The 25,715-nt window shown below is 38.6% G+C and overlaps 1 protein-coding gene across 1 annotated transcript in view; it reads left to right on the top strand.

The window, feature by feature from the left end:
- The window catches only part of PCCA (propionyl-CoA carboxylase subunit alpha), a 279,424-nt gene that overhangs the window by 164,391 nt on the left and 89,318 nt on the right, over positions 1-25,715 (top strand). The window contains exon 19 of the mRNA XM_027443682.3: positions 5,036-5,138. Coding sequence (XP_027299483.1) covers positions 5,036-5,138 — 103 coding nt within the window. The remainder of the gene's footprint in view (positions 1-5,035; positions 5,139-25,715) is intronic.

Genomic DNA, 25,715 nt, shown 5'->3' with positions numbered 1-25,715 from the left:
CTATGCGTTTGTTATCAATCTAAATTTAATATGTAAGAAAATGCAATATGAAACCATTTTGACATAATAATTTTGACATAAGCATTGAGTAATTCAGCCTTTGTCTGATGGCTGGCACACAGGCTAGTAGAGGTTATTATTTTGTATGACACACGCAGAACTATAATTTAGTCTAATGATGGTATATTTTCATACTCTTGGTGAAAGGTGTATGTGGACATAATGCATGCATAAAGTAGAAAGAAGGGAAACCCATTTTTAGGTATCGATGCATCAATCTGAATATATGCAGAAATGTGTGTGAATATACATAGAAAATATTTCAAATTGCTGAATAAAATATTCCCATAAAATATTCCCAGATTCTTAGGCTCCTTTCACATAATTTTTAGTTCTTAAAATAATCCTGTGAAAGTGCTGCTTTTATCTTCTCTGTGCAACGATGAACTTTTATGTTGGAAAGTGTTGAAAGTACTCAGATAGTAAAGCTTAGATTTTTGTTTTGTTTGGCAGTACACTTCTGTTTAGAATTCTTTTAATCTATCCATTCCCTGCTTTTATATTCATCTGATAGTTGAAGGTTCTGTGAAGGATATTTCTTTGTATATGAACTTATTAAACCAATAATGCTCAAAAGTATATGATTTACAACTTTTATTTTTATTTTTTACATCACGAGGTAGAATCCTGTTTGAGTTGTTAAATTTCTATTTGCCTTTCTTGAGTTTTTTTTTTCTGGGGGGGGAGTATGGAGAAAATAAGAAACAATTTATATGGTAGATCTAAAGTTTCATTAAAATTGCTTATGCCCTGTCCCAGGCATTTTAAGTGGGCCATCTGTCTAAACATCTCTCCATTTTTTTCTGATCATTTCCTCGACTTATTCATGAGCCATGGGAGGGCTCCTTTGTAGTCTCCATGTAGCTGGTTCAGTCTACCCCCACTGAATACATCTATGTGCTTGCATAACATATCTTTTCACAGTGCTGGAAATTCTCTGAACTTGGTTCAGATGAATGGCCCACTTTCTGAAGGTCTTTTTTTCTCCCCCTGCAAAGATTTGTATGCAGAAACTGACCTTGGTGGCTACAGAATCCAGCACATTATTCTTGATCATTTTACAGGCCACCTGCTGTGAAAGTTATGATGAAGGATTTCTTAATGATTCTTTGACCATTAACATTGTTTTAAGTCAATATTTCACTTTTATTTAACTGCTGAATAGGTAATTGCACAATTGAAAAGCAGCTTTATGGAGTGTCATATAATTTGGTCTTCAAATACTTATAATCTTTCATAACTGGAGAGTTTGTTATGATAGTTGGCGATTTCTCTGCCTTTACCTAAAGTATTATGCAGCAAAAATATCAGAAGTAAAGAGAATTTGTAAGTTTTCCCCAGCATTAGAACTCATGTTTTGAATTGGAAGGAAAAAAAAATCCATATGCTATTTCCTGACCCTTAGGAGCTGGTGACATTTATCATAGCTTATTACATCATCAGCAGTAATCAGGAGAGGGGAGTTTATTTGCCACAAACTGCAGAAAATTGTAGTTTTATTGAGTCCCTTCTATCCGATTGGTTGATGACAATCAAAATGGACAGACTGGGGCAGAGTTATTACTTGACTTGCTTTTGTGACCGTCTGTTTTCTTTCGTTATTTGTTTTTGACTAGAATAGATAATAGTTTAACTAGTGTCTGTTTTCCATGAGCACAGTGTGTGTTGAGCTAGAATTTTTAGCAGTTGTCTGTTTCCCTCGCTGAAAATTTGGAAGGAAGGCAGGAGCTGTGATTGCTGCGTTATTATAAAGTGTCTCTCTTTTTCTTTCGTGGCAGTAGAGGGTAAAAGGGATGTAATACACTGTGCTGTGCATGAAATAAATGATGAGACCGTGACATCATCTGCAGTTGAACAAATAGTGACAGAGATGGAAAATAAACAAACAACTAAGCAGGCAAACGATGCTGTTTTGCTTCTCACACCACTTTCAGGTTTTTATAATTTACATGGTTTGGCTTAATACCTTTATGGCTCAGAGCCACGTCATCCACCTCCCTCTTAATATGTGCCCCTGTTGCTCGTGGTAGCTTCCCTTTGGAAGGCAGCTCAGAGAAGACTGCATGGAAGACGAATTCATTGCGCCCTCCTCTCACCCTCGTCCTGTCTGTGCTCTGTTTGTTCTCTCCCTCTCCTTGAGTATAATGCTAGCAAGGGGAAACAACACACAGTTCTCTGTGGCCCCGCTTCCTGTTCACCCAGCACCCATCTTGCTGCTAAACTTGTGCTTGTTCCTGCAGCCAGTGATCTCCATGCATAGAGTCATTTCTTTGATGTTTCATATGCTAGAGCTGGAAGAAGGAGAGGGCACACTGAACCTGAGGTTCAGTTCTGAACCTGAGGTTGGGGTGGAAGCAGCTTAGCAGCTTAGATACTTGGCCTTTTTAAAATGACACTATTTTGTCTTCCAGCATTTTTTCTGTAACTAGAATACCTCAGATTTTAGCTCGGTGTGTAGAACTTTTCAAGCTACATCTTTGAAAGCAGCCAGAAATTTGGGAATTTTGTATCAGCTAGTGGAAAAGATATTCAGAAGCCCTGAGGTTTTCTCTTTGGAGGGCTTAGAAGAGTTCTCAGCTAAGGAAGCAAATTTGCCCGAGAACAGAGTGGCTATTTCTCCTTCACTTGGACTTTGCATACATTCAAAAAAACAAACCACAAACAAAACACCCAAGCCCCCTTTCTTAGCCTGATAAAAACTTTGGCATTTTTAAAGTAGTTCGCAGACTGGATCAGCTTTCAACCTGTTGACAGCCGAGAAAGTTGGATTGGACTTTGATCCTTACTTTTGAACTTCGTGATCCTTAAAAAAAAAAACAAAACACAACAAACTACACACGAAAACAAACAAAATAAAACCAGCCAACAAAAAACAACAACAAAACACACAAAAGAACACCAGCGAATCTAAGACAACAAATCCCTCAATCCCATTAAAATGGAGTCTATTACTACAAAGTAATTTATTTGAAAAGAATTTGATTTAATGAAGAAAAAGCAGAATTCTTATGAGAACAATTAATACCGTACGTATCCATCTTAGTGAGTACAACCGTAGATTACAGTTAAAAAGCCAGAGGCATTTGGTTAGCAAAGCTGAAAAATGTGAGAGGATCCAGCAATTCCAGGAGGGATGTACAACTTGCAGTGGACTTCGGTATTAGATACAGCTCCGGACCTTGCCCTCCTGACCACCAGTGTTGCAGAGAGAGGAATTATATGCCTGTGGGGCAGTTTGAAACCCCGGAAAAGCAGTGATCATAGCCATGCCTTTCAAGAGGCATGCATCCTGTTTGGAGATACACTTGACAAAGCTCAGCAAGACAGGCCCGAACAAAAATAATCCCTGCTGGAGAACAAGACTGTCTTTCCTTTGATGGCCAGCGGCCAGACCCATGAGGTCACTTCCAGTCAAATGCAATATGAAGCAGAGCCATGCCAGCAGGGTTATAAGGAATCTCATGCCACCAATGAAGCAGATCTACTAAGCTGTGTTTGAGATGAGGTCTTACCACTTATACAAGAAATATGAAGTTGCTATAAACTCCTGAATCTTGTTGTTTATTTTAATAGAATACTATCTAGAATTTAGCCAGGTTCCAGCAATAACCTCTTACATTCCTCCTTACTCCTAGTGCTCTGATGCCAGGAAATGCAATGAAAATATCTCTCCGCCTGCTACCTGTCAAGGAAATTCCTCAGTTCCTCTCCTTCAGGAACTCCAGTGTCTGTAGTGTTTCCTATCAGCCGGTGTCAATGTTTTGGTGACAGAAAGGAATTTTAAGACGAGGTGCTGAGAAGTGTCATTGCATCCAATAAGCCATTGACATTTCTTCAGATGTGTTTTGACAATGGTCTCTATATTAAATGAAGTGGGGCCTTATGCTTCCATTGTAAATATTGAAGAGCAAGGAAATAACTGCAATGTTGAGGAAGCCAGAGCTTAGGCAGAAAGCTTCTCCTCCTGTGGCCTCTGGAGGTCTCTCAGGTGCTTCTCCCTTGATTCCATAGACAAGCTGAGCACTTCCTTTGGGTGAGATGCCGTTCACTGGGCACTTGAATCCTCAGCAGACTGCGTGTGACACAATCCAAAAAAACGTATTTCCATCTTTTAAGAGATCGAAGGCCGCGCTGAAATAGGATAGGTAGTAAGTTGTAGTAAGTACGGAGTTGAAGTACAAAGTTGAAGAGACTTGGGAAGCTAGGATGAGGGGAAAAAAATCAAAGTTATACATTTTAAATAAAATATCTGGCAATTACTTATTTCACCCTGAATTAGCAAGAATTATATTTCAGGTCTGATTGCCTTGGTGTCTGGTGGGCTTCTTTAAGCTGAAGTTGAAAAGATTCATGGTTCTTGTATTACCTGATAACTGCTGCAGCCACAGACCGCTGCAGGAAGAGGTATAATGCTGCACATGGGTTGTGATAAACCATTATTTTTCTGTTTGCTTTGAAGGACTCTGTGGATGAAATGCTGTTAAAATGTACATTAATTATAAAATTATGTGTATTAATGGTTTGGCTGAATCTTTTGTGTCTAATTGGACTTTAATTAAGGTTTACTGAGGATGAGATGAAGGGAATAGTGATTATATTTTGCCCTTAGAAAGAATGCTGCAGCTATTGCTGTTGCTATTCTTCTGCCAACCCACTTTCTCATCTGCTTTTCATCCTGTTTGAACTAATTCTGTAGCGAGTGCTGGCTGTATTCAAGAGCCTCCTATAACTCTATCAGCATACCCAGTGTGTCAAGGCAAGTCTAGAAAGAAAGTAGAGTGTATTTTCTCCTCATACACCATTTGACAGAAAAATGTATCCAATATTTTTTTCAAGTATGATCTCCAACTGTGTCTATAGATTAATGATGTTTCATATCCTTCATGACCATCCTATGAGGAAAGCGCTTCTGGTTAAAATGGGAGAAGCATGAAATCTCTGTTAAAAATTCTTCTTCTGTCTGTTTCTTTTTTAGAATTCCTATTGCTAAATCAAAGAGAAGTAGCTGGGAGCTTTCTGTGCATCTAGGAGATGGAATTTACCCTGTTGCAGTTTCAAAGGATGGCTCATCATTTTCTGTAAGTTCTGCTCATTTTCCAAGAAGTTTGATGCATTGGAACAATGTAGGTTATCCTTGACTCTTATTGCAATTCTCTATCTGTTCAGTGACCAAACTAGCTGTTTGCTTTGTCTTTAGTAGACATAACCATGAATTACAAAACAAGACTCGTAATGTTAATTAAGTAGTACTAGTGTACAAAGATTTTTCTCTGCCTGTGTCTATGGAACATTTGTTATCCACTTGTTTCTTAAATTACTTTTCTAATTAACAACCCTGTTTTGCGTCTTGTTTAGAAGTGAGGCCGTATGTTTCCATTGTAAATATTTAAGAGCAAGAAAATAACTGCAATGTTGAGAAACACTACATTAGCTTACGTTAGTGATTAAAAAAACAAATCAAAGAACTGAGCAAGTTGAATATATAATCATATTGGAATGGAATTATTCAGCACCTCAGTGGTAAAACTGCATGCAGGCATAGTAAAATGCCAGTATTTCGAGATATATGCCCAGATCACTTCAGATGCATATGTATTAACTATTGTTTTACAAATATTTTAAGATAATTACTTAAACACTTAATATTGTCACCATGAAAGGTGGAAGGAGAGAGCATGATAACAGAACAATGGTAATGCTGTGTTCAGTAGTTCAGCCGTTCAGTAGATCAAAGCCAAGATGCAAGCTGGTTGAATTGTATTGAGGCAGTAGATACATAGAGAGAATTACTTCTTAAGTCCATTGGTGGTTATTCCATAATCAAACAGATTTTTAAAAATAGACAGTTGAATTGCATAATACCTGTAGACTCTCAGGCAGAAGTTTTCAAAGGAGCCTGAAGAAGTCAGTTTTTCTTAGAATCATTGAAATACGGGACTGTGAGGAACCTCAGGTTTCTTCATCTGTCTCTGACAGCTGTTCACTGTTCTTGCCAGTCTTTATTGAAGAATGTTCTGCAACATCTGCTCCATGATATTTTTATAGTCGTGATGTTCAAAATCACAAGATTTGTTTTTTTGAAAAAGGATATTTAAATGACAGTTTAAGTCAATTATGTTTTTAGGTGGTAATTTTCACTTAAATTTATTTTTTAACACTACCTCTATCTCTGTCACACTGTATTTCACACATACTCCTGATGAATGTGAGAGAAGAGTGTGAGTAGAGACCAGGAACACTTTCTGTCCATGTGCTTCATAAATGCACGGAAAGAAATGATGTAGACAAGATCAGCACTTGTAGTCAGTAACTTTTAAAATTCTGTCTTGCAAATATACTACTTGAAGTTTAAAATGTGGAGGTCATTTTAGCTGTCATGTTGATTCCTCTTAGAAAGAATTCCAGAAGGTCTAGAACACAACTTCTTACTCAGTGCATAGCACATAGCTCCATGGCTGTGACACTCACCCCACGTGTAGAGTTGTGCTTTGGGAGCTAAGGCCATATCTGCACACAGCTTTTTACTGAATTAATTGAATTTATATAATGTCCTAGGTATCCTGCGAACTTGAATACAACCCATTGCTTAGACAACAAAACATCCCTGCCAGGTTTCAGCCCAATTTAGACCGGCACTGGTTTGTGTGGCAGATAGCTCTTGCCAGGAGCAGTCATTGCCCCCAGCCTTCTCACCTTTTTGTCACAACATCACTATCTAACAGCACTCAGTCTGCAGCAGCTATGAGGGAAGTACAAGGTGGCCTTTGCTTGTGAGGATTGCACGCACACATATTTTTGAGTGACTTACTTCAGTTTCATATAGATACCTAGGCTAGACTTGCTTGGTTAAATTTAGTAAAGGTATATTTTTAAGTCAAACTAAGGAAAGTTTACAGACAGAGGAGGGGCATAAGCATTCTTCTGTGCTTTTGTCTCTATTGATTTTGAAGGTAACTGAAAATATAAACTCATATATGAGTCAGTCCTAGTTTCCTGAACAGCGGATGTAAGCTGCATTGTGTCTGTCCAAGATGTGCTAACTCTGAGAAAGGATGACGAAAACGTAATGTTTTTGCTGCTACCAATTATTAATATACAGTGAATTGTTCCTACCTAAATGTAGGAACATTTAGCCCATTTTAACACAGCATATTTGGAGTCTGATCTCTAATGCTTCAGTTTGTTATCCAAACTGTAACACCTCCAATATAATCAAGTGGTCTGGCATTAATGGACTAGGCACGAGTGAATAGTTATTTTTCTTGTTTGCTTTTGTAAATTCCTTTATCTTTCACAGTCATTTGGGCCCCCTTTGCTACTTTTCTCTAGTATGAAAATCACTGTGGGCAAGCAATGCTCTGCAGGATTCCCACCAGGGCCCAGAGGGGAGCAACAGGCATGCAAAGGTCCTGTTCATCTCCTTGCAGCCCTGCAGTATTCTCCTGGTTTTACCTCTCAGTGTTAGGTTATGAGACAGGGGCACTCCTGGGGAGCTCTGCACCCTACAGCATCACAGGTGAAGGGGTAGAAAAGCAAAAGGGAGGAGGAGTATGGGTGTGGGGTAGCATGGGCTATATGGCCAAAAGGTTGAAATAAAGGGACTGGAGCCAGAAGCTTTTGTGTTTTGGTTCTACCCTAACTCAGCCTCTTTATCAATCCTGGGAAGAGAGAATTCCTTATTTGTTTGTCTGGAAAATTCCTTAGCTGGTGAAATAAATCACAGTAGGTGGATTTCACGATGACCATATAATCTATGTCGCTTCAACCTTAGGGCATCAAGTATTAAAAATAACTCCTAAGCTTGGGTTTTTACAAAGCAGGTAACTGTCTTTGAATCCCAAGATTGTTCGATTACAGTTATTTCTCCTTGTTACTGGACAAATAGACAACTTGCTATTCTTTATTAATATTTCTTTTTATTTGCTGGGGTTCTTATGGGATTGTGCTGCAGACAAGAGAATAGAGCAAATAAAGCACAGTCAAAAATCTTCTCTAATATAATTCAAAACTTTAAAACAGGAAAGCAATTGACTTAAGAAAAATCTAAGACTAGGAATGAGAAATCTTGTTTCTGATTAGGAGGTATAACATACTATAAGAAATAAAAAGGGAAGACTCAAAGTCTTCTTTATTAACTTTTCTGTCAAAAATGCGAGCCTCACTTTTTGAACTTCTGCATTTACTTTTCACTATGAAGTTGGTGTGACACGGGCTCCTGACTTTGTGGGCTGTGTTCCCTTGTGGCTTGCGACAAAGATAGCTGAATCCGTGGAGCAGTTCGAGCGCCCAGTGGGAGGGCCACCTTCGCATTCCCCTTCAGAAGTTTGCTCCTGCTGCAAACTGTGCCTTGCAGCAGCAGTGTTCGCATTCTGATTTACTTTGTTTACCACTGGGACCTTTCCAGCAGTGACTCCTTTCTTTTTTCCTTAACTCTTCTGCTCTCACCAGCTGAAACCTCACCACCTCACAGTGTGCAGTGCTTTGCTCTCTGCGTAGGGAGTGTGAGCAGCAGGCTTCTCCGTGGTTCCTGCTGTTCGCGAGCAGATCATTCGGCAGCATCTCGGTCTATGGGTCATCTGTGGTTTTCTTCCTTTATCACGAGAATCTTAATGAATTGTGCAGTGTTAACTGCTCTTTGCTGCTCTTTATTTTTCAGGATTTTGAGTTCTGGAACCATCTGTTTTCAACTGCTTTATTTGTAACAAAGGTCTTCGATGTGGGCTGATTTTAGGCCACTTTAGAGGCCTTGCTTCCCCAAGCTGATGGACTTGAACGATAAGTGGTCAAGTGTGAACAATATTGTTTGCTCGAAGCAGTGAAAACAACAACAAATTAGTTTTCTTGTTTCCAGTAGAGACTAAAAGCTTTTGTGAATTCTAAGTTGATATTTTTTCTTTTAAAAATAGAAATAATTCTATTATTATTGTGAAGCCAGCAACTAATATGCTAATACTTACATTTAAATAAAATTATTGTCCTAGTATTTTCAATATCAGGCAGTTGTTTCTGGTGACACCCTATCAACATAATAGCAAACAATTTAGCAGTTGAAAGCTTTTAATGACCTGACTTGAGAATTAAAATGGAGCAACTTTGAGATCTGCTTTCTTTCGTACCAAGAACTCTCCAAGTAAATTCATGTAAATGTGATTTCTTCTTTTTCTGTGTTACTGCTTCTATGTATTAATTGCTACAAACTGCTTGTCATATCTACATATCTAATTAGTTTTTTGGAGGACAGTCTTTGGTCAGTATTCTTAAACTTACAACTTTTCCTTTTATCAATGGAGATCAAAATTACTACTTTTAGACCAAAAAATGAGATTACTACTAAAATAAAAATTGAAAGAGGGAGGAATTACCTTATTTACATAAGACTAATGCAAACCAGCAACAAACTGCCCAGAAGCATCCCTTCATCAACCTCTGGAACATCTTTTTTATTCCAAATTCAGACGGGAATCTTTTTCATCTTACCCTTTTCTATTGTCAGGCTGTCTATGAAATGTTTTTATTAACAGATTTTATCAATGCAAAGGCATAATATAGTTATGTTCGTGAAGGATCTGTTCTTCCTTTGCAAAGCCTGAATGCTCTGCAGAGCACTAAAGGGTGGGAGATGCAAAATTAAATGGGAATCTGCATATACTGAGCAAACCTGGCTGATGTGTGGTTTCCCTGCTTGATACTGAATTGTGCTATTTGAACACATCTGAAATATTTGAAGGGGATGTACTCAGTCCTTCAGAGCCAGATGTCAAACACCAGGGTTGCTCTGGACCCATGTTTTGGTAGCTTTGTTGCCTATTTGCAGACTCCCACTCCTGGCTGCTCGCAGCCAGTGTTGGAGAGCATCTGCTAAAACACTGGGTGGGAGCTGCTCTCTCCAGCAATGTTGAGAGCAACCCCCTAGTCATTGGCATGTATAGGAATTCAGTGTCATTGACAGCCTTAACCTGACCTTCTGCATTTTGGATGAATTTTTTAATGGGGCAAGCATAAATTGGCTGGGCAGAGAATGGATTGAGAGTAGCCCTGTGAAGAAGGACCTGGGAGTGTTGGTGGATGAGAAGCTCAACAGGAGCTGGCAATGTGTGCTTGCAGCCCGGAAAGCCAACCGTGTCCTGGGCTGCATCAAAAGAAGTATGGCCAGCAGGTTGAGGGAGGTGATTCTCCCTCTCTGCTCTGCTCTTGTGAGACCCCACCTGGAGTGCTGTGTTCACCTTTGGGTTCCCCAGCACAAGAAGCACATGGGCCTAGTGGAGTGAGTCCAGATAAGAGTATGATCCATGAGGATGATCAGAGGGCTGGAGCAACTCTCCTGTGAACACAGGCTGAGGGAGTTGGAGTAGTTCAGCCTAGACAAGAGAAGGCTCCAGGCGGACCTTATAGTGGCCTTCCAGTACCTAAAGGGGGCTACAGGAAAGCTGGGGAGGGACTCTTTGTCAGGGAGTATAGGGATAGGACAAGGGGGAATGGCTTTAAACTTGAAAAGATTAGATTTAGATTACATATTAGGAGAAAATTCTTCATTCCGAGGGTGGTGAGGCACTGGAACAGGTTGTCCAGAGAAGCTGTGGGTGCCCCATCCCTGGAGGTGTTCAAGGCCAGGTTGGATGGGGATTTGAGCAGCTTGATCTAGTGGGAGGTGTCCCTGCCCATGGCAGGGGGGTTGGAACTGGGTTATTTTCAGGGTTCCTTCCGACACAAACCATCCTGTGGTTCTAACTTCATGTAGTGAGTGGTCATTCAGTGAAGTAATACCATTAAAACGTGCAATAAAAATGATAGTTAAGAATGTAAGTGGCCTAAGCAAGGGAGATCATAAATATATTGGACCAGGAATCCAATAATATGGTTCAATTTATTGGATTCACCACTGTGTTATTTTCCCATCACAAAGTAAAGGGTTTGGTGATTGAAACAAGATGGAAAGATAAATAATTACCTGACTCAGCACCTTCTTTCCTTCCTTCAATATTCTTCAGTTATATTTCTTTGTTAAAAATGTTACCCAAATTAGACAGCTAAAGAATGGTTTGATATAGTATCTTTTGGGCAGAGGGGGTGGTAGAAAAGGGATGGATGGTCATCATAATATTTTGGCTACAACTCTCTACTTTCACAAACGCCATGGATGAATCCGAAAACTCAAATGCAAATACAGGCAGTAAGTAATTGCACTTTAGATGATAGACACAATTCTTTTTCTTTGAAGTTCATTGATCTGTGTATAGGATGAGGACGTACAAAAAGGTATGAGGAGTTCAACAAGGAATTTGTGGCTATATTTTATGCAGTAAACTGCATTCTTGAAAGCCCTTTTGGCATAGTCCATTTTCTGATCCTTTGTTATAGAAGAGGAATCCTCTGTCCTGAGAATTCGTTATTGCTGATTTGCGTGATTTCTCTGCAAGTAATTGTTGTCATTCTTTTTCATGTTTAAAAGCAGCCCTTTCTCAGCCTTTTCTCTTAGGTTCTTCAGTTCAGTAGTAGATGCATACCTTCCCAGGCCAGTTGGATTCATCTCCCAGTCTGTTCAGTTGACAAAGAATTTCCAGATGTTTTCACTTATAAAGTAGCTTCTTATCACTGAAGTTGTGGTGAATGAAAGTTGTTTATTTTTTCAAAAAAAGAAAAAAAAATAAGAAAAAAGCATAAGGTGAAATAGTTCAGAAGTTACTTTGAGAAAATGGAAATTTGATATGTTTCCAAAGGGGCCTGTGTAGGTCAAACTGAGTAAGAGGACTAGAGAAAGCTTAATTACTTTTTTTTTAGATTACTACTGGAATGGGCTACCATTTTCACAAAATATTGGATCGCTTCCTAAATTCAAATTTAAGAACAAGTAAATATAATACTGACAAGAAATCTCTGTGGAAATTTTGTGATGGTTATTCAACCAAATGAAAAACTGATTAATGAATGTTTAAATTTGTTTTCAGGGAAAATGAATTTTTTTTCATATCTTTTCTTTTTTTTCCACAGGAAGTAAAGAATTTATTAGACATCTGTATAGGTGGGGAATTGTCTTGTGTACCTTTTAATATTTTCAAAAGAAAACCTATTGTATAGTACGTAAATGAAAGTGTAAAAATACAGATCTAAGGCATTAGTCATTATTTGAATTCATCCTGTATCATTAGCACAGAGTGGTTAACTAGTTTTTTGTGTGCTTTAAATTAGTGAATTCACGTTATCTAGTTATGATTAAACTTTCATTTCAAATTGAAATATAATATACACTTAAGTAGAAGAATTCTGTTGTATTCATGTGCTGCAAATTTTATGGCTGAGAGGTAAGTTGATTTTAAAAATTACTTTAGGAAATATTGTCTCTGTTTTATAAATTCTCTTCAAGGAGGAAAAATGCTTAAGAAGGAATATCACCCTGAAGTCAAGCTAGATGTAGCTGAAGTATGCAAGGCATTAAGTATAAAAAGGAGTGGTATAATGTAAAATCAGAGCAATGATAAAGAAAGTTGTTGTAAGCAAACGTAATCCACATTTAATTCATTAAATACAAATGTGAATGGAGCAGGATCATAACCCAGTGCATATTCTGTTCCGTCTTTCCAGTAGTCCATGAGAAGAAGAATGTTTTCCAGCTCTATCAGTATAAAATTAATGACCTTTTTAAGAGAATCAATAAAATACCAGAATTATTACAACTAGTATTTTACACTTCTGGGATGCTTCAGGCACATAATAACATACCACTAATTGGTCATATAAAAGAAGGGTGAGAGCTGTGTCCGTAAGAATGAAATGCAAATACCTGTAAGAATCCAAGTAGCCAGGAAATATATAAGTTAACATATATCCCCTACAGAAGTAAATGAAGATTTTGCTGTTGTACTACTTACAAATATATATCATCATCTAATGGAATGTCATATATATTATATTGTTATATGCATGGAATAAAATATACTTTTATTCTGACATCCTGTGTTAGCTTGAATGAAGGGAAAATGTAGAAGTAAAGGCACAAGTGTAGGGGGCAGATCAGTTTGCATGATCTTTAAGTTATAAGCAGAACACTTTTCCTGTCTTTTTCAGAGTAGTTTGAATTCTATTTGTGCAATAGCACACATACTCTCCTTTGCAATACACATGCAGTTGTGGGAACAAAACTTGTCATTGCTAAGTTCTGTAGGTTGTTGCTTAGTCAGGAGTTAAGGAAAATATTTTATGATAGATGTACTATTCCGCCACTGCTGGTTTTGTATAGCATTTAATATAATGCCAAATAGTGTCTTGAATGCCAGAGGTTGCTCACTGTAGTTCAGGTAGACTGTTTGGACTCAAATTTAATCTAAATTCACTGATGTTACTTTAATGTACTATTTAACAAATAGCGTAGATAATGAAACTATTTAGCAAAGCATATCTCCTGACATCAGTTAGATGCTTTCTTCTACCTACCTGTTGCTTGCACTGTGTAGTTAACTTTGTTTCATTTGTAGATCTCTAAAACAGTTCCATGATATTCACATTTCAGGGTTGCTGTCCTGTTATTCACACCCTTATTTAATCTGCTCAAAAAGTGTAGAAAAGTAATTCCTTCCTCCCCAGACAGTAAAACATATTAATGTCTAATGCAGCTTGGCATTTCTTAGCTGCATATATTCCTGCTTATATTATGCCTAAAAGCATGCACTGTAATTCAACTTAGAAGAACAATAAATTGATTTCCTGATCTTTTGAATTATAGTACTTTGTTCGACAGCATGTTGTCTGAGGTTTTCATTAACTGAAGAAAATTGGACATGGTTTAGGGAAAAGGGCTTAGAAACGGTGGAATCCACTTTTGGGGTGCTAGTGTGACCAACTTTTGTTCACCTCTGCCCTCCCACCATTTTGTGTACAGAAGACAAGAACGAAGGGAATGCACACTTTTCCCTCTGTATTCCCCCAGCTTAGCCGGTCTTTTCTTTTTCATGCTGACTAGCCATTAACTTTTGGACATATCTGAACCATTTAAAAAAAAAAACTAAGTTTTTCTCCTTGATCACCGGCATGTAGTGTAATATGAACAGCTTAGTCTAGATTCTGCCACCAGTTTTTATTCCTCTTTGATTTCAGGTTCAAATCCAAAGCATTTTTTGTTTCTGAGACTTAAATGGTTTGTATAATGGCATTTTAATGAGGTATGCATAAGATAACACTGTAGCAAGACCAAACCCCCGATTTCCACCCTTGCAAAATGCTGCCTTTATTACTGGGCTACATTAATACTTGTTGGCTGGCTCTGTGGGTTTGTGGATCCTACACTCCTTTCTGCACAGTGGCAGATTTCTGCAGGAAGGGTAGAGATTGCACATCCTGTTCTGATGTGTGGGGACAGTTTCTCCTGGGGGAGAAGCTGCGGGCTTGAACCCTTCAATCTGAGGAGAGCCCTGAACCTCGTGTTCTGACTCTGTGGGGCAGGTGCTTTAATTGGTATATTTCTGCGGATGCTGACATTGTGTTTTTTAAATGAAAGTAGCCTTGGCCTTGGTATCTTGTTGTGAACTCAGTGTTTCTGGTATGCATTTCCACTCTGCTGAATTGAGTCTCTCCGAGCATCTCCCTGAGATGCTGGGACACATTGTTCATGAATCATGACCAGCGTTAGGTAAGCTGGAGGTAAAAATTCTTAGGTAAATATTAAGCGTTCTTGTGTAATATTTGTCTAAGCTTGTATTAGGAGTGTTTGTGTACTAAGCAAAATGAGAAACACAGAGTATCTGGGTTGCATGTTTTGTTAAATAACACGCCAGTTTAACAACAAGTATATGTAAGGGACTAGTACAATATGTGCATATTTGCTTTGTAAAGAGAGATTGGTGTGGATTTGTTTGTGTATCTCTTACTAGTTTATTCATACGGTACTTCATAGGCATATAAAGAAAATATCCACAGTGCTGAGAACTAAAAATAACATGAAAAGTAATGAACTAATTTTGTAGTTTTAATAATACGCTCTCCTCTCTGTATCAGGGCAGCTTGCTTATAATAGTTCTGCGGTATGCTCAGGTTTCTGGTGATTCATAGTTCTGTAAAATTCGGAGTAACATATGGTCTGGCACTTGTATGTAGGCTACAAGGAATGCTTGAAAAGGGAATGCAACAAAAAGTATGTAAATGTTAGGAAGCAAAATACTTTAAAAGGAAGTGTGGTCAGTTTGGATATTTATTTTCCTTGTCTCAGAAGCAGGCTTCTTTTCATTATTTTAAAGCATAGGTCCTACAAGGCAGAAAAGGAGCAGAAAAGGTTTTTACAGTGGTTACTTAAAAATTATCTAATGAAGATTGGCTGTGTCTTGAGTTTTACCTACAGAGATGGCTTCACGTCATGAGATCCTGTGATATGAAAACGGACACTATGTTCTGCTGTGGGTCATGATCCAACAGTCCCAGGAATTTCAGCAAACAGTAAAATAGAAATTAAATGTCTGTAACGGTACAGAGCAGTATCATACAGTTTTCTTTTTTCAGAAGGTCTTATTTCTGGCATAGCAGCCACCTTTGCTGTCCTGCTGTGGTCTTTTGGTGTAAGATTGAAAACTCCTTGGGATACCAGTAATGTCCTCAATTCATTTGTGTGCCATGCACACTTCAGATCCTGCACCAAAATATTCATACAATTATTTTCTAGTTTCTAAAAGCAACGCTTACATGAGCATATGTTGGATTTTTTTCTTACCATTGATTTCACATCCAACATAACTGCAAAGGAAAAAACCCAACTAATTCCTCCCCACCCTCAAAAACCCCCTCTAACTTCCCAACCCCCTCCCCAAATTTTGTAGAGTGAATAGATCAAAAAATGTTGTGAGCTCCTCCTGCTGGCTCAGCTGTAGCAGTAGATACATTTAAAAGCATGCTAATGTGATGTTAAGAGCTTGGCTTTTTACCACAAAAGCCATAGTTAACTCTGCAGCTCCTGAATGGTGTTTCATCTTTAATTCTGTTCTCTTAGCAAATCTCAGCACATTTAATATTCAGTGTGACACTCTACTTTGGGATCTCTTGATTCTTTGGCAGAGGGGGGAACTGTAGGGTCGTTGCTGCTTTGAGTTGCTTTCTTAGCTCTAAATTTCTTTGCTGCTTTTTTTCCCCCTTTAATTTAATTTTTAAGTAAGGCAGATTATTAACATTACTTTAATGTAGCTTTTATGGCTTATGAAAAATAATGCTGCTGTAGTGGATAGATGTGCGTCAGCTGTGACTAAATGTTTTGATGTAGTCTTCTCAAAAGATAGACTAGAAGAGCTTTCCTTTGAAATATGTGAAGCAGTTTTAGACACAGCTTCTCAGATGGATCTAATTAGTCTTTCATACGGACTGGATGTCCGTTTGTTGCAGCTGAATTCTCATTTCATTCACCCATAACTAGAAACACCTCGCTTCAAACGTGTTTCTTCAAAGAAAGGAGGGTTTAGGGTTCCATGTTTTACTGCTTTTTGATGTTGGTTTCCCTTTAACTGAGAAGACCTTATGTTTATACAACTGTTATTATTAAGAAAACATAGCTTTGTTCGGGAGAGTTCATTCGGCATCAGTGTTGGCTATTGGTAGGAGTCGGAGATCTGTGGAATAGATCTTGCTGTACGGGACTGGTGGGACAGCTGTATGGCTGGCCATTAGGCTCCTTGTAGGAAGATCTGAATGCAAACACAGGGTTTTAATAAAACCAGGGAACCGGGGCTGTGGGGGGAAATGGAGATTAGAGGTACAAATGATCAGGCTCATCGGTGAATAGCAGTCCTATTTATCATTTATATGTCACCTATTTATCATTTATATGTCACTTATTTATCATTTATATGTCATTTATACCACACTGCGATGTGCCATGTCACGACACCTTTACAACAAGCAATATGATGAAAGCTGTAGCGATAAGTGTCTGGTCGATCCGTGTAGACTTTTCAGATACCGCTGTGGTTGATGCTGAAGGAAAATGAGTGGAAGGAGGGCACGGTGACAGATGCCCGTGTGTGTTCCCCACTGGCTTTTCTGCGGTCACGGTGTCCTTTCGACTAAGGGGAATCAGTTTGCAGAAGCAGGCTGATTCTGTTGGCTGTATTATTCTGCTCCCCTGCGATGTAGCTGAGCTCTTTTTCCCTCTGGTGATTGCCATTCACTGCCTTCTCTCCCTTGTCACAGAAGGGGCCGGGCTGCCCAACTCCTTTAGCTGGTGGTACCTAGGACAAATCGGTATGAGAGGACAGAGTCTTGTTGATGCCTGAAGAAACCCAAGATGCAGCAGCACTGGATGCTCAGGTAGCTGCAAAATGTCTTGGACAATGTGGTAGGCTGTGAGCAACGTGGCATTAGTGGATCTGGTTGGCCTACAGGGTTGTGTCTTGTTCCCTGCTACTTGTCCACGTCAGTAACTACTGCAGAATTGTATGTCTGCTTGGCAGCTCTCACTGCAATACTTCTGCTGCTGCTGCTGGCCTCACCCACTCATTGCCCCTTTCCTTCGGGGATCAGGCTAAAGGTACTGGTTTGTTGAAAGGCTCAAGAAAGTGATCAAGGTGATTTTCAATGCAGGTGGAGGAAAAGTAATTTGAAAATACCACAAATGAACTGCACCACTGTCTGGCTCACATAGAGAATAAAAAGGGAACTGATTTTAGTAGTCTTAATCCATGGCCATTTTCCAGAGAAAATGTACAAATCTCAGGGACACAGAACGAACCAAAATCAGCTAAAAAACAAATAGACCCGTAGCTCCATAAACCTAGAATGATGCATTATTTCAGGTAATATTATATGCATCAGTCTTTATTGCAAAGATTGTTGTTGCAGTTCCAAAATCACTTAGGTTTAAGGAATGCCAGATGTCAGGTGTGTGACTGAATGCAGAATCCCTTCACTGTCGAGCATATTATTTCGGCCAGCTTTCTGCATTTTCCATAGTTTGCGTAGGGATGAGGACTGTTGTCTATAGACTTTTGTTTCATTTGTTGTGGAAATGTAGGGAGGCAATGAATGAGGGGAGTGTAGGGAGAGAGAGGTCAATCTTGTGGTTAAGGAGGCTGTATGCTGACTTCTATCCCTGCCTCTCTCAAAGTTTTTCAGAGAATCTAGCCAAATCTTTGAAACCATACTTTCTAAATGCAGCCAGTTTTGTATGCTCTTCTGGGCCTCAAACCTCACAGTAGAGTCAGTCATAGCTGAGTATTTACAGCCACTTGGGAAATCAGTGGTGTATCAGAACATTTAAAGCTGGAACGAGAAGTACTCTGAAGCATCAGGTCTCACATGTGCATCGTATATTTAGTAGGGTCTTTAAAAACTGTCATCTGTTGATGTCTCACCTCAACTAGATGGTATGAAATGATGGGAACGTGGTGAAAATAAACTGATATTTCTCTAAGGTGAAAGAGGGAAATATCACGTGCTAAGGGAGGGATAGAAAGTATGTTGAAGAAAAAAATACTTCTGTCTGTAGACTAAGGCTTGATTAGTGTGTAGTAAGGCTACCTGAGGAACAATATGGAGAATAGTTTAATTAATGAGTATTGTTCAATAATAAATCCACAGCATTTGAATCTGTTTAAAATATGCATGTGCAGGAGGTGAAGCCACATAGTGCTTAGCATCTCAAATTTTTGGTCTTGATATTCATGTTCACATAAAGTTGTGTCTCAGTTTAGAGATGGTGTGCTGTGGGACTACAGGTGTATATGTGTGTGAGAGAGAAGTAGAACCCTATGTTCTTACATGATAGTTCTTCCCCTTTTTTTCCCCAGTTTGTTTTGCAATGTAACGCTGATACTCAGTGGACTCGTTATCTGGGTTGGATCCGTTACCAGCCCTGCCTTCTCCCAGTGTGTCTCTTTGTTTTGGCTGGTCCCAGTTGCCATCCCTCAGTCTCCTCACCTGGTTTATGCTCATTGCCTGGCCAGTCTGAGTCTCCCCTCTGAACTTCCACATCACTTAGCAATCAGTCCTGGTTCTTTTCTTCAGGACGTTATCCCATGTAGCTGTGCCCTGCTCCCCTGGCCTCCAGGCTTTTATCCTCAGAAGTCCCCATTTCCATTTTCCTTTCCCAGGGCCTTAGTATTGTTTTTGCTTGTCCCCTTTCCTTTCCCTTACTACTTATCCAGTTAGTTATTTTTCTGGGATCACTGTCTTCAGATTATTCTCTCTTCTCCTTCATCCTATATTTTGAACTCCTTCCTTGCAGTCAGTCCATGCTTCCGTCTCTTACGTTCTTTGAATTTGGTCTCTTGTATTTGTTACCACTTCCATTTCCTTTCTCCATCCATAGCCTTCTTCCTCAGTGAGTCCCCCCAACCTTACTACTTGCTCCTAATTTTTCTCTCAATCTTTTCTGTGCCTCCTTCAATGACACTTCCACTCTTTGTTCCAGTCTGCTTTCTCCAGTCACTGTACCCTCAGTAGAAAGCTTTTGTTGCTTGTGTGTTGTTTGTACTGTTCCTTCTTCCTCTGACGCTCAGAGCTGGCAAGAGCAAGCACCGAAACCACAGAGGTGATGTATTTGGAGTTTCACACTTAAACTGGCATTCCGCAATTCAAAAATAAAACTTCTGAGGAAGCCATGTTCAGCCCTACACTGGTATGTGCTAAATTTATGAAGTTTCCTTTAGAAATACAGCTGTGAAGTGTGGTGGTCTACAAATGGGTAGGATTTGTTTTTTGAAATCCACAGAACTCATCCAAAGTTTCCATGAGGGCAATACAGGTGCACTCCAACAATTTCACTTCCCAGGCAGATTTTCAAGTCTGTTCTAAATTATAAAGGAGATGCTGCAACCTTTCATAGAAAAGTAAGTAGAATTTAGTAATGTGGCCCAAAATTTATTCTTGTTCCACAGCAGAAATAGCTGTGTTCTTTTTATAATAGTAGCACTCTGAAATTTGCCCTTTCTAAAATTATTTCTAAATGGCCAAATTGTCAGAGTTCACCCGAATTGTAAGAACGTGAAAACAGCGTGATGATGTGAAGTGTCAGACCACTTCGGCACTAAGGCTTTTCCCTTCCCCCTCGTGCTGTAGCTTTGTGTCCTAAACTCATGCCTTTTGGCAGGCTCTTCCCCTGCTCCTCCCATGCTCCTTCTGTCTTCATTCCAACCTTGTCTTTCTGTTGTGGCTGCCCTCTTGTTTCCACCACCTAACCTCCATCAGCTGTTTCCTTTATTGCCGTAATCACTGTGTATTTTCACAGAGTGACCTCTTTGTCACTGTTGGGGCAGCCCAGCTGTTCCACGCTAGCAGACTAGCTTGTATGCGTGGTTTGTCCCGATTTAATTTGATATCTTCTCATAGTGGACAGGGGAGGAGGGATATAATTTAATGAAAAATGCATATGTTTAAACTGGCATCTATATTTTGATGGTGGTGGGGTTTGTGCATTGCTAATTTATAACATATTTTTGAGTAATACAGGATCTTTTATGTTAATTCTTAAATCGAAACTCTCAAAGAAATGTTACACTGATGGCCAATCAGCATAACGGACAATAAGGAAGAATGAAGACTAGCTTTTTTTTGTTTAAAGGTAACATCAATTAATGAAGAAATTGGTAGAGATGGTGTATCTAAACCCAAGGAAACTGAGAGCCTGGGCCTCCCTTCTTTAGCAGTTACAGACCAAGAACAAAACCAGCCAGAATACGATGCCCTTGAACAAGACAGCAGCAACTCCTGAGATAAAACAGAGAAATAGACCCTCTCCCTTACACAGCTTTGTGGCCTCAGCAAAGGAAAACTTTCTGCAGTAGGTGAGTTAATAGCTATGCAGGGGAAAGGACCTAAGGGATGGGCATTGTCTGTCAAGATCAATCCATCTTTCAGTCTACCCAACTAAAGTCCATGGTGAGATCAAATCACTTTGGCCCGTGATGTGAGATACATCAGCAATCCAAACTGAACAAAAGGTGATTTAAAGTTGCTCAGGCTCACCCTGCGGAATACAAATACCCATTGCTTGTTTTATTGCAATTTGTTTTAAATCCCTTTCACAATATGTGGTTTTGCTTTGTAAAAAATGTGCTTGAAACAACTGCTGAAGTGCTGGATGGCCTTACGAATAAATGCTTTTAGGAGCATTACTGAGTGTGATCTTCTGGATGTGTTGAACAACTCCCTCCTGAACCTGCATTCCCGACAGAAGCTGTTTCAATAGCTAAGGGTGTGCCCCAGAAAGTTCAGCATTAGTAATGTTTTCCAGAATAGGTTGGAAATTATTTTGAAAATGGTAGTAGGAAGGATGTTTGATGTTACAACTTTGGCATTTTTGAGTCATTTGGAACTCTTAATCTGCTTTATTGAATTTGCCTAGCTCTTTCTGTGTTTATATGCTGGTTTTTTAATTATTATTATTATTTTTCAAATGTAATTTTGTTTTGATGTCCGTCAGGTTATCATTTTAGCAGGTTTACCTCTGGTACAAGTACTTGGAATGATTAACAGATGAAATGACTTCAGAGTATAAATTCTTATTTGTTATACTTCATCTCTGTTTTATACTGTCCTAGTTACCAGGATATTGGTACTTAAAATAAGAATTTTAAAGGATATGTTCCACATCTCCTCTAGAACAAACTTAAACACAATACAGTCTGGCATGTTTTATTATTTCTTCGAAATCTAATAAAGTATGCCACATTTTCTCTCTCATTTATGCCTAACAAGCTCTTTAAAATACTAATTCATGAATTGCTTTAATCCATTTCAAATAGTTTGGTGGATTTTTCAATTAAACTATTGGATTTTTTTTTTGTTAATCAAGTCAACAGTGTATTGCATTTCAACTGGATAATATTGTTCCAGATCTGAACGTGTGTCAGTGGTGCTTGTCATTGGTGCCAGTAATGAAAGAAAGCTCAGTGCAAATTTTGCGATTTGGCCTCATGCCTAAGAAATGTCTGAAGAGCAAATAAAAAGTATGGGAAACTTTGGGGACATGAAAATTTAAATACAGCTTCATGAACTGAGATAATCTGTGAGTGTATCTTGCTATGTTAATTTTTTTGTTGTTGTTAAGTAAAGGCATTAAAACCAACCTGTGCAAAGCACGTAGATTAATTAACATTGGGAAGAAAAGAGATGTCTGAGCCTTTCACCTGTAAGGTACCCTTTATCTCCAGCTGAGTTTGCCAGCTTTTAATACTATTTGACATCTTCCCCAACAGGTGTCTTGATATTTTCCTCCACATTGCCCTTTACGCTATCAATGATTCCCATAATGCCAATACCCTGCATAAATCTGTTATTCTCTGCCACTGAAGGATTTAAATATTTGTTTGGCTTAAGCCAAAAGGATAGAAAGAAACAGTAATTTAACTGTATTAAACTTCCTTTTAAATACAGGTAATATAAGGGATGGTTAACAAAGAAAAAATGTCTATTCCCAATTTTAAGGACATTGTAAATATGGAGCTAAAGCCTTTCAATTATGAAGCTTTTCACATAACTATTGAGTTATGTAGTATGAAGAGTGCATTTATTATTTCCTGCAAAAGCAAATGCACAAGAGGAGTCCCACATAGAGCTTCTGTGTGGGTTTGTAGGGCGCATTTTTGTGGATGGTCTTTACCTGTGCAAGTAGGCATCTTGGCTTATACTATTTGATTTGAAGAAATCACATCCTATGTAGAGTAGGACTCTTCTGGCATGATGGAACTGTCTGGTTTCTTTTTAAATATTAAGTCATTTCAATTTTTGCTCGCGATAAAGGCATTATGTGATTTGAAAGCAATGAGGCAGAGTTTGTTCTGTTTTTCCCAGTATTGTACATTGATGCTTCTCATATGATTTTTACATGAATATATGGACTTACATTTATCTTGAAATTTTGTGTGTGTGTAAATGTGTGCATTTCTATAAATTTATGCATCCTATTTAGTCATGTTTTAGTACATTATTTAAAAAGCTTAACATTATTACTGTTTTATGGTATGCTAAATCTTGCACTCAGGGAGAACTCTTTTTTTTTTTTTTGTATTCTTTTCTTCCTTTCCCTGGTTGCACTTTTTGGCCTTTCTAAGGAAATATGTTTTGTGTAAACAGTCTCTTGGGTTTTGATAACCTTGAGTTTCAGTGCTGTAGGAATTCTGTCATGAGTTGCGTGCTGTTCTTTAACTTGTACAGAAACCTTCTCCTTAGCACAGTCTTCTGTGGAACTAAGATTTTTTTTTTTTGCTTGTTCCATTGTAAGGCATCTGTATTTAAAAATAGCTGTGATAATCTCCAATTTTATTGCATGCATCCAAAGCTAAGAAATACTTATTGGACTAGTAATATTGGTGGGAATAGGTCTTTCTTTCAAAGAATTGTTTTCTGACAACACTAGGGATATAACAAACATGAAATTTTGGACTTAATTTTTTTCTTTTGCTTTCATAAATATAAAATTGATATTACAGTTTTGTTAAATCATTCTGCATTGTGCTATATGATAGGGCTTTTACGGCGTGTACTATTGACAGAAGTTATCAGGGTTCTAATGCAATGAAACAAAAGCTTATTAAAGTCATAGAAAGCTCTAAAATTCTTGCTCTGAAAATTAATGGTACTTGCAGCTTCATAGTTTTGTTGCCCGTTTTACTTCAAGTAGCGAATCCGTGGTTTAAGTGCATGAGAAGGTACTTAAATGTTCTTTTAATTGGTCATTGGTTGCTGATTGGTGAAAGGGTACTAAGGATACTGGTCTTTCTCCTTGCTATTACCCAAGGCAGAAGCATGGAAAAGTCTGGAGAAGCCAAGGCTTCTCTCTGCAGATACGAGCTTTTTTTTTTTTTTTCTTTAAATGCTTCGGCATGCGAAGTTACGTAAAATACAGACAATTTCACATCAAAAAGTACATACAGCCTGCCTTAGTTAAAGGGTGCCTGAACTGCCATCTTTTTTTCAGTTCTACCCAGACTCCTGAGGTTTCCAAAGTGACAATTGAAGAGAAAGTCAATTAAAATACTGGGGTCTATCCTCAATCACTGAAACAGCTCTTTTGGTGGCCAGTGTTTGTTTGCCCAGTGTCAGCATCCATACATCTCCCTGCATGCCTGAATGCAAAGACCCTGTTGTTTGTGAAGCCCATCACTTTAGACACCCCCTGTCTGAGCTGGCTTGGGTCCAGGGAACAGGAAGAAACAGGTTCAGAGTAGGTGTGAGTTGAAAATTCCTCCTTTTCTTCTTCCAGCTTTCTTATTAATGAGTTTATTCGAGATTCTCTTTGTCATCTTGGGCTGAAACCATAGCGAATCTGTAACAACAGCTGCTAGCTTTTTATGTTAGGGAGCCTGCCAGCAGGCAACCCTATACAGAGAGCATGGTTCATACTGGATCAGAAAGGGAGCTTTACCTGGTTAGAGTTGAAAGACACCACACTATCATTATTGTGTCTCAGAAACTTTTTTTTAAGGAAAAGTATGTTCTTAACATGGTCAATGACACAGCAGCAGCATCTGTGTAAACAGCACAGTCATATTATTTCAAGAAAACATACACAGTACCTTGTTATGGAGAATCTTTGTCTATGAACTGTTCACACCAAAAGCATGCAGATCTCCCAGGCAAATGAACTTTGCACTGAGAAGCTGGATTAAGGGGACTAGAGCTGTGTTGTGGCTGCATTCAGGCAAACCGTAAGCCTTTGGAAACCTGACAATAGCTAGAGAGCTCTGTTTGCAGGTGTTCAGAGGGCTGGCAGACTCCTTCACTTCAAGTGGTATTTTAAGTGTCAAAGGTACTGTCAAAATGAAAGAAATTACTGTTTTATTTCTAATGGGAGATTTGGAGAATTGAGTAAAAAGTTACACTTAGACAGTAGAGGCACTACTTCTTTGCTGTTTTTCGTTGTTTTAATTCTGACAAAAACTCTTAAGACCCATGCATTTTCTCCTAAAACTACTCGAGTTGTTTGGCTGCTTTAACTTGAAGTGCAACTAACCTGCTATAACGTAGTTCCCAGTTGATACCTGTTGATGCAAGTTGGAGTTCGGGAGCTTTTGGCTGTGCAGGTCCTGTGATGAGCAAATCGAATAAAACATAGGTTTCCTATGTAGGGTTATAATAAAGATGGATGTACCTCAAGGGAAAAAAAAAATCACAATAACAATAAATGGAGGTTTCAGTGACGTGTGGTTTGACATGCAGATTTTAGATTTATATATATTTGGATTGATTAATTCCAAATAGTCCCTATTTCCTTACCTGTCAAAGTTGCAGCAAAGGCTACAGCGGTGAAACCAGGGTTCCTATTGCCATGGCCCCATCTTGACATGTTCACAACTAGGTGTAACAGATGGAATGTAAATAAGGTACTTCAAACCTCTATTTTCTGCCTAGCTGAGCTGCTTTATTCAGTATTTCTCTGCTTCTGAAGACATAAGATTCCTTTCTACATAACATAATGGTAAGGAGGATTTGGCAGTTTTGAGCTTTATTAACAGAGCTAACGCCTTCAGCAAGGGTAGAGGTACAGAATATGTGTCTATAGCAAAAGTATCTTCGGTTTTTATCACTTATAAGACAGTTCAGTCGTCTTTTGTCTGGAAACAAAATGTGTGAAGAAGAAAATGGCACATTTGATATGAACTGTAATACTAAAGTATCTATATTGTGATTTTTTTTTAAGAAGCAGGTAGTGTAATGGCTTGATACCTTGAAAAGAATCAGAGAATTTGAAA

Source organism: Anas platyrhynchos, chromosome 1 (assembly GCF_047663525.1).
Source record: "Anas platyrhynchos isolate ZD024472 breed Pekin duck chromosome 1, IASCAAS_PekinDuck_T2T, whole genome shotgun sequence".
Classification (NCBI taxonomy): Eukaryota; Metazoa; Chordata; class Aves; order Anseriformes; family Anatidae; genus Anas; species Anas platyrhynchos.
The sequence above is the reverse complement of the archived record's forward strand: the minus strand, read 5'-3'. Positions and strand labels throughout refer to the sequence as shown.